Source organism: Esox lucius, chromosome 13 (assembly GCF_011004845.1).
Source record: "Esox lucius isolate fEsoLuc1 chromosome 13, fEsoLuc1.pri, whole genome shotgun sequence".
In the NCBI taxonomy this organism is placed as follows: Eukaryota; Metazoa; Chordata; class Actinopteri; order Esociformes; family Esocidae; genus Esox; species Esox lucius.
Window position 1 is genome coordinate 3,274,171 of NC_047581.1, and position 10,427 is coordinate 3,284,597.

A 10,427-nucleotide genomic window follows, 5' to 3' on the forward strand; every position below is an offset into this window, starting at 1 on the left:
GTATATATTAGTGCGAGTGGATTCTTTGTGTTCATTGCTGCCATTGCTCTGCTCCAAGTTCCTCACTGCTACGCTGGAGTAGCTGATCTAGAGCTTCTCAGGCTTTAAGTGACAACACATAATGTTGAATGTCTTTGGCAAGAAAAGTCTTCCCTTGATCTGGTGTCAGTAGCGCCGTAAACTCCAGAAATCACTTCAGAAATCAAAGCTGAGAGTCCATTAAAAGTGAACAGTGTAGAAAATAGTTATTTAAATGTTTTCCACCCCCCTAACACAAAAAGAGAGCTGACAGTCTTTACTTTTACCCCATCGTCATTGTAACATTTCAAAATCCAAAGTGCTGGGGAATAGAGCCAAAACAACAAAACAAATACTTACGGACGGCATTGTACATATCAAATGTGAAACCAAATTACATATTTCTAAGGCATTTTGAAATGAATTTGAATGTGTGATTTATATTTCTATACAAATATTAAGCCCATATTAAAAAAGAGAACACTGGATGCATCTACAGCTCTGGAAAACTAAGAGACCACTGCAAAATTATCAGTTTCTCTGGTTTTACTATTCATAAGTATGTGTTTGAGTGAAATTAACAGTTTTGATTTATTCTATAAACTACTGGCAACATTACTCCAAATTCGAAATAAAAATATTGTCATTTAGAGTATTTATTTGTAGAAAATAACAACTGGTCTGTAACCGGTGTAGTAGGTGTGTAAAATAAGGAGCCAACGCAGGGGAGGAAGTTTCGATCTCTATATTCTTATTCAAAAGGCACGCGTAAAATACTCAGGCGCACAGGCGCAAAACAAGCGTGCAGACAGCTTACACAATGTACACCGCACATAGAACAATACCACACAAAGACAGCCAGAAACACAGGAACTTATATATGCGATCTAATGAGGGAATGGACACCAGGTGTGTGCAATAACAAGACAGGACAGTGTCGTGGGAGGAGGAGCGGCGTGGCTAGAAGGCCGGCAATGACGCGCGCCGAACACCATGTCGGGAGGGGTGGCGCGCGTCCTCGTTACATGGTCAAAATAACCAAAATGAAATGCATTGTTTTCAAACCTTAAATAATACAAAGAAAACAAATTCATTTTCATTTTTCAACAAAAAAATAGTAATGTTTATAAGAGTTCAGAAATCAATATTTGGTGGAATTTCCCTGATGTTTAATCACAGCTTCCATGTGTCTTGGCATGCTCTCCACCAGTCTGTCACATTGCTGTTGGGTGACTTCATGCCACTTTTGGCACAAAAATTTAAGTAGCTCAGCTTTGTTTGATGGTCTGTGACCATCCATCTTCCTCTTGATCAAATTCCAGAGGTTTTCAATGGGGTTCAGGTCTGGAGATTGGGCTGGCCATGACATGGTCCTAATCTGGTGGTGTTCCATCCACACCTTGATTGACCGTGTGTGGCATGGAGCATTGTCCTGCTGGAAAAAACTATTCTCAGAGTTGGGAACATTATCAGATCAGAAGTATCCAGGATAACCTTGTACTTGGCTTGATTCATGTGTCCTTCACAAAGACAAATCTGCCCGATTCCAGCCTTGCTGAAGCATACCCAGATCATCACCGATCCTCCACCAAATGTAACAGTGGGTGCGAGACATTGTGGCTTATAGGCCTCTCCAGCTCTCCTTCTAACCAATAGATGACCAGTTGTTGGGCAAATCTGAAAACTTGACTACCTTACTCGATTCCTCGCAGAGATGGGGACAAGTCATGGTCAAGTCCAAGCAAGTCTCAAGTCTTAACCATCGAGTCTCGAGTCAAGTCTCAAGTCACAGTCCAGATAAATCAAGCAAGTCAAGTCAAGTCAAGGGTTCACCCTAAGCAAGTCAAGTCGAGTCCTTATAAGTTTCAAGTCAAGTCAAGTCACAGTACTAAAAAGATGAACACACACACACACACACTGTCCTCTGTTTCTGACGTGCGCTCGGTGCGAACCTCGATTTCAAAATCAAATATTTTTCTCTTCCGCGGTACAATTTTTTGGGGGGACGAAGCGGAGGGATCTTGAATCAGCCTGAAGGGGTTGTATTCGCTATAACAACCACCTCGCTATACCTTATCCCGCTTATTACATGGCTACCTACCAAATAAATCAATAATTAGCACAAAATATTAGAATCCTGCTGCGTCCATAGCAACGCGCTGTTTTTCATGGCAACGGTCTGTTATCAAGAAATAACACGCATTCTGCACTGGAATTCAGCCAATCCATGTAATAAGGACTAATAATAACAACCTTATAAACTAATTATTGTGATTGAAAAACTGCCTAATATGTAATTACGCTGTAATTATTCTTGTCTGTATGAGTAAAAAAAAAAACTCTTCGAAATGTTTAGGTGCTAGTAATCACATCGGCGCCTCCATGTTAGCCTTTCATGCAGTAAAGTTAACTGTTATGGTGTAAGCACAATGCTTTTAAGTTTCCACACGCAGTCCACAAACACTTGAAAATGCGCACATTTAATACAGACATTATAGCCTACGTGTAATAATATACATGCCCGCTCATTTTAAGATGCCCATCAACATTAAAATTCAGGCTATGCCACTGTTATAGTCAAATTCCCTTACATCTATTTACCAGACGTATTCAGTAATGATAATGGTCACATTTCTAACAAGAAAAAAAAAACATAAAATGCAACCAAGGCCAAATTCTGACAAACAAAAGATTAATTAATTACATTAGTAACTTAATCGTTATAGATCTTAGTGAAACTGAATATAAAGAGATTACTTTCTTACCTTTCCTTGTGGTTCTTAAAATGACGAATGAAATTTGACGTTGTTGCATATTTTGCATCTGGCAAATCTTTTTTTATTCACACGGTCCAGTTTAAAGTCCTTGTATCCAAATGGTACAATTTGTGGAGCTCGACTAACGTTACTGTCTGCCATGTTTGGCGCGGTTTGAATTGTGCAGCGTTAAAGGCACATACGGTGATTAGTAGTGCTGATGTCACAACATATATAATTATTTTATTGCTGTTTGTTTATTATAAGTTCAAGTCATTGTCGAGTCTTCCACTTCAAGTCAAGTCAAGTCTTAAGCAACTTGTTCTCAAGTCAAAGTCAAGTCAAGTCATTTTCATACTTTAATCAAGCAAGTCACAAGTCCTGAAAATTGTGACTCGAGTCAGACTCGAGTCAAGTCATGTGACTCGAGTCCCCCACCTCTGATTCCTCGACAGTCCAATCCTTAAGGTCTTTTGCAAGAATTAAACCCTTCTTTTCCTCAATCAAAGCTTTTCTTTTCAACTCTTTTGTCATGTTGAATAGTCATTTTTTTATTCAAATTACCTTTGAGATACTACTTGCACTGTTTTTGCCACCCAGCTGGTCCTTTTGCAAGAGGATAGTGGATTTTATATACTTTTCCTCGTTAAATTAGATTTGGTTCAGGTAATCACCAAATCAGTACCTCATTAAGTAAAATGAGGTGTGCCTGTGTTGGAATTTATCAGACACTGGAATGGAATGGCTGCCACACATGTAAAGATGCTGATTTAAGAAAAATTACAAATGGTCTCTTCATTTTTTCCAGAGCTGTATATTGAAGAACTATAGACCTGTATCAAATCTCCCTTTCATAGCCAAGATCATGGAGAATGTTGTCTTCAGTGAACTCAGCAATGTTATGAACTCAAACGGTCTCTTAGACAAATTTCAGTCAGGCTTCCGATCTCACCACAGTACTAAAATGGCCCTGATAATAGTTTTTAATTATATATGGCTGCATATTGATTCCGATAAAATAAGAGCTCTGGTTTTATTAGATCTCAGTGAAGCATTTGACCCTCTAGATCATAGAACACTTCTAGATAGGCTGGAAAATTGGGTAGGACTCTCCAGGACAGTATTTTATTATTCTATGTTTTATTATTATGATGTTGTTTTGATGTTTTCATTTGAGTATTTGTTTTTATGCTATTTTTATATATTTTTTATTTTCTTTGTAAAGCACATTGAATTGCTTCTGTTTATGAATTGTGCTATATAAATAAACTTGCTTGATTGATTGTATAGATCGATTAATTTTTTATTAGGTACTTAACTTATTTTTATCCTTTTTATGTTTTATTGTATGGTTGGAGATAGTATGATAAGTTATCATTTCACTGGCAATGTCTAGATATGTTGAATGAAGTATATGCGCTTAATTCAATTTAATTCGATTTTCAAGCCTTCCACAGTGTTCTACACCAATTGAAAAACATTGAGTTGCTTTGATTTTTACCAAGCCATTATGACACAAAGGAATGCTGCTAGACAAATAATATCTTACAATAATTTCCCACCATGCTAATATCTCACTTCTTTTCCCCTCTTGCCTCTCTCTAGTTGTCGATTTGAGCTGCTTCATGGCAATGTTCTAACTGATGTGTTCGTGGTGGATGTGCCCTCTCGTATTGGCACATTTTTGGACTTCCAGAATGGCCGTCTCTCCTTCTATAACGCCCAGAGTGGCCAACTGCTAGGGACCCTCCCCCACTGCTTCATGCAACCATGCCACCCTGTATTTGGGATGGAGCAGCCAGGTAGCCTGAAAATCAGCATGACCTTAAAGGTGCCTGACTTCACAGAGTACGGCTAGCCCTATGCAAGTTATGTCATGGAAGAACTTTTGGATTTTATAAATATACAAACACACACGATAGCATGTTTTATGGACCCCCCTCTCCAGAAGATAATAGTGCTGGTATTCTGTTGTTGTTGATGAGGGTTGTGCCTATAGAGCTGTATCTGGACATAAACTGTCTCAGTGTTAAGACAGACATTAATGAGAGAGGAAGAACTGTAAGTGCTTCAGCTACATAGACTTATTCAGAGGTTTTTGCTGTTTTATATCATGTTTTGAATTAGAGCGTGTTATTGTTGAGAGGAAAATGTTTATCTGAGTTTAGTTTATATATATATATATATATATATATATATATATATATACACACACACAGCTCTAGAAAAAATAATATGAGACACCTTCCTTTGTCTTTCCTTTCCAAAAAAAAAAAAGGAAAGTTTGGAGTGAGGAACAGAGGCGTTCAATTTGCAGTGGTCTTTTAATTTTCTTATATATAAAGTAGTATACATGTATACAATGTATGCCAGAAGCATACAAGAACAATGCCACAACAATATATCGTGACAACAACACTATATTAATGTAAGAGTTACGTTTCCATTTAAGTAATCTAACATACACTTTTACATAGAGTTCACAATCAGTTTAGCCAGAAGATTGATGAAAGGACCCCACATTCTTAGAAGTCTGTTGGAGTTCTAAACAGTGTACATTTTCCATGTTTACAGAGTTGATCATTTCTCACAATGATCTCTGGAAGCAAACCATTTTGCTCCTTGTCAGAAGATTTAAAAGGAGATCATAACCAACCAACAAAATGTATTTATGTCCCATTCTTACAAGTTCGTAGAACTAGAGCCAGAATAGAGTCAAGGAGCCATTTGAGGTTTAATGGTAGTCTATGCATTACTTTGTATAATATGACATCTGGTATTAATTAGGGTGGAGAACAAATAGTCAAGGTTGGCATTTATCAACAAGTTAATCAAATTTTCAAAAGTTACAAAAGAAAATCTGTAATACCGACTGTCTAACTGATTGACAATCATACCACAATAATATGGACATTGCCTGATGATTCATTTTAGTTCAGATCTTGCATCTATGGATGCGCTAGCCAGATTTAGTTTGGTTTTTGTTCATTAATTTTCTAGTATTTATTCCTATTAAGCTTCCTTCCAAGGACATAACTCTGTTATTCTATATATTAGATGTAGTTTATTTTGGAAAGTGTAGTTCAATTCATGCAGTTCATACATATCTCTGTGCTAATTCATGGGAGACAATGCACGTTTTTGAAGATGTTTATTGTTCATTTGCAATTGTAATTCATTTAAAAGCTTGCAACAATAATATGAAATAAATCACTTTCTGTAAAATACTAACGACTTGACAGGCCTATGCATTAGGTTATTTGCTGCTGTTAAGGAATTTCTGAATCTGAATGTCTCCCAAGTAAAAGTATATCTAGCCAAATTGTTTATACTAAAACGTTAATGAGGTTGTTAAATACATTTAAATAAAAGGTTGAATTTATTGTATAGCATATAACAATTTACATTATTTCTTTCCATTTAGTACCTCTCTTTTTGGCATGAGTGGGTGGGGTCGACTATTCAACGACAAAAGCTGAGGAATTATTGATAGTGAAAATATTTGTCATGCACATCCCTAGTGTTAATGTAGATACAGCAAATTGTAGACAGAGCTTCTCTCCATATATGATGTGATATATTTCTGAGCTTGGAATTATATTTCAAATTATATAATTATAATTATATAAAAAAACATTTAATGTTTTGGGGATCAATGTTGTCAGAGTTCATAAGACAGAACTCTCTGGCTTTGTGTAACAGTGAATATGTTTTCAATCTACATCAATATTCTCAAAACAAAATAAATACATGAATCAAATGTAGATATATGGTCAAAATGGCTAATTGGTTTGTTAAATAAAAATGACTGCCCACAAAAAGATGAATAAAACAATGTGTTTGAGACCAAGCAGACAAATAAGAACATATTGTGTGTTTTAAAAATCCCAATAGCTGTTTTACATTTTCTTTGCAGTCATTTCATCATGATGTAAACCACACATACAGCTCTGGAAAAAATTTAAAGACCACTGCACCTTTTTCTTTCCTTTCCAAAAAAGTTGGAAAGGAAGGTTTTGAATGAGGAACAGAAGGTTGAAAATTAAGAGACCACTCTTAATTTTTTCCAGATCTGTATATGCGTACATATGCGTTCATGCATATTTTACCAAGAAATGTCAATATTTTTCTTTTTTTTTACACAAATAATCCCATTTATTCAGTACAAAGGCTGGTTGGCTCATAAAGTTATAGACATTCCTTTGGCGCAGTTAACACAATCCCATTTTATTTTAAATAGATATACAGAAATATGGAAATGTGAATATAATGGAGGACAAACAAAATCCCCACTAATGCATCTGAGAAATAATGTGAAATGTCATAACAATTAGAAAGTCCCTATTACTTATATCTTTCTAATTACTGACTTGGAAGTATTGAGTATAATATAAAGGTACCAAAAAATGTATCACCACTGAAAAGAGCACTGAACAAATGGATGGGCAAAGGGCCAGGTGCTTGTTTCAAGGTAGACCCCTGTCTGAGCAAGTGCTTGAGGTAGTCTAAGGTATGGAAGTCAGGTAAGGCAAGGAAGGCAAGGCAGTAATAAAACGTTTGGTAAATGTGTCAAAACAAATTTGCATTGTTGTATTTCTGTTAAAGATACATTTTAACACAGATCCCCAAATTGCTTGTACACAACTGTAATTCATCTTTTGTTTTTATTTTTGTACATTGTTTTTGCCATATTCGTTCCATACATTGTTTTAAATATCTTATTTTTGTACATTGTTTTAGCTATATTTTTCATTTTGTTTCCTGCATTACCTTCTCTTTTATCATCTCTCTATCATCTTCTCTTATGAAAATAGTATATGCAATAATCACAGATTATTAAATGTATAGAAATAGATTGCATACAAATAGATACCCACCTGAATTATTTCGTGCCTAGAAATATATTGCATGGAACAGATGTACCAATTTAAGTCTATTGTCTGATCTATTTCTGTATATGTAATCAATCCAATAGGTGAAATCCAGGTAAGAACACTTGAAAACCAGGTGATCTAAGCTGCTGTCCTTGCAGTACAACTGTGTCACGGTGGCACATTGATGCCTGGGGTTCCAACCTGTAGCAATGCTTTTCAATTTGAATAAGCACTGTCCTGGGTGGATGGGTGGAAATTTAGACAGGGCATACTTGCCACATTATGCTTTAGTGACTCCTTTGAGTAAGGATGGGTGCTGCCATCTCAATTGTGGTTGTCAAACCCGCAGGCACACTGTATTAGCTAATGTCTGGTTGAGCGATTAGTGTGATATAAATCAAAAAGCTTATCTTGATCATTAACTATTCAATACCTACTGTGGAGTTGTTGTCAGGCAAGCTCATAATGGAGAATTGGATATGACACAACTGAGATGAAAGAGGAAAATGTATGAAAAAGTCTGTGATAGCCCACTGAGTTGCATGTAGAACCGAGAAGTATAGTCATTACTTGGAGATGGTTTTGAGACCATCTGTAAAGGTTTTTCAAGACTGTATATCTTTTCTGTTTAAAAGCATGTTTCAACTGTAGTTCATTATGTAAATACTGTTGTGTAAATAACCTTGCAAACAGATGTGTAGTTTATTCTCTCTTCCAGGTGGAATCGGGTCTGAATGATTGTTTTTGACTCATTATTGAAGGTCTTTATGTTAGAGTCTGATGAAGAGATATGTTTTTTTGTATTTGAAAGAAGACTGAATAAACTCTTGAAGTGATCTTGGAAGAGCTCATTGTAACACAGGCAACTCTTCAAAAAAATAAAATAAAGCTTTGGACTTCTGTGAAATGTGCACTGAACCAGAAAAGACATGTTACTAGTCACAACTAACATTTTATTCAACAGGTGCAGGTAGATTTCCTGGAAAGTATAAAAACAAGACAGACAACCATAAGACAATGCATAAAACCCAAACACATTGAAATGAAATACACTACACAAACATTTTGTACATTTATTACATTTAAGTCATATAGCAGATGCTCTTATCCAGAGCGACGTACAGTAAGTGCATTTCTCTTAAGGTGTCTTGGAAAACCAACATCTGACAATCATAACAAGTACACTTCGATGGCATTAGTTGGCAAAGTCATCGCCAGAGAAATCAAAGGTAAGTTCATTTTATTTTATATATAATTACACAATGCCTTGTTACAAATGTAAATAAAACATACTGGAATTACACTTTTGCAGTCGGGAAAATTAGCTAATGTTAGCTGTCTATGTTATGTGTTCGATCAGATACTCCTTGATTCCATGTCCTGCTGGAAAACCCAATGCATAAGCAACTATTGCTTGGAAGAAAACTATTCATTGCTTTTTAGCTAGATATAGACTAGTGGTGCAAGCTGGTCAGAAAAAGGTATTGTCGGTAACACTTTATTTTGAAGGGGTGTGCATAAGAGTGACATGACACAGTCATGATTCCGTCATAACCATGACATGACACACGAAGGAATAATTTTTAACATTTATGAATGTTGTCATTAGGTGTCATTCGGTTGATTATGTCATTTTTTATGCAAGGTTGATATTGTTTGGGAGGTCTTTGTTATGACAACTTGACATTAACTGAGACAAAATATCCTGTCAATGTCTTTATGACAACTTGACATTAACTGAGACAACATAAAATATCAGTGTCTTTTTTTATGACAACATGACAGTAACCAAGACAACATAACCTGTCATAAACATGGGCCTAAACAATCAAACTTGAAGAAACTATTTAGACCACAGGTGTCAATCCAGTTCCATGGAGGGCCGAGTGTCTGCAGGTTTTCACTCTCACCCTGTACTTGATTGATTAATTAGTTCACTAATTGGTTAGTTTCTACCCTCACCTGGTTGTTTAGGTCTGAACTGGGAACCAATTTAAAGGAAAAAACTAAAACCTGCAGACTCTGCAGTTCCTCCATGGAACCAGTTTGACATCCCTGATTTAGACACTATTCTGTCTGCCATAAAAGGGCATTTTCTGATCCTGAGACTGGTGCTCATACTCAGCACCTTTTTGGAATCGGGTTTGTACTATGGTTGGCCTATAGGGGGCCGTTTGACATGGTGAGGTTATGTTGGGACTGGTAATGATCAAAACACCTACGCGTTCTCTGAACTCTTCAAGGAAAAGACATGTCTTTCTCATAATTTATCAGTTTTTCCTGGTCGGTAAAGTACAAAAGTACACTGGACCTTTCGATACACTTTGATAACTTGCCTGTTAAAGTGTGTGAAGAGGGTTGGAAAAGCGTGGCAATAGTGTAACTATGACAGAGACCCATGTCTATTTAAAATGCCATGACGGTGGTGCATTCCTTTGTTACTGTACTGTACGGAATAGTTTTTTTTCCAAAAACATCACTCCTGACAATATCACTAGAAATAATATAATTGAATTTTGTAACTGTATTGTTCAGGAACTTTGCAGTCGTTGGACTGTAAGGGTTAGCAATTAGCTAGTTTCTTGTTCCTTGTTGTTAGCTGGCTTCGGTTGGTTATTAGCTGGCTCCAGTTAGCTGTATGCTTGTTCCAGTCAAGTGTTTGTCAGTTCCGGGTAGCACTTTGCTAACTTGCTCAGCCATGTTCTATTTGTGTTAACATGAAGGTAATTTGTTAAACTGTCTAGTCTACTTGATAAATAATGTTTTCAATGTGATTATG

General features: G+C 36.3%; 1 protein-coding gene across 1 annotated transcript in view; it reads left to right on the plus strand.

The window, feature by feature from the left end:
* Nucleotides 1-8,484, plus strand: part of cmya5 (cardiomyopathy associated 5) — a 102,510-nt gene extending 94,026 nt beyond the window's left edge. The window contains exon 14 of the mRNA XM_029124866.2: nucleotides 4,380-8,484. Coding sequence (XP_028980699.2) covers nucleotides 4,380-4,632 — 253 coding nt within the window. The 3' untranslated portion in view covers nucleotides 4,633-8,484. The remainder of the gene's footprint in view (nucleotides 1-4,379) is intronic.
* The last annotated feature ends 1,943 nt before the right edge of the window (nucleotides 8,485-10,427 follow it).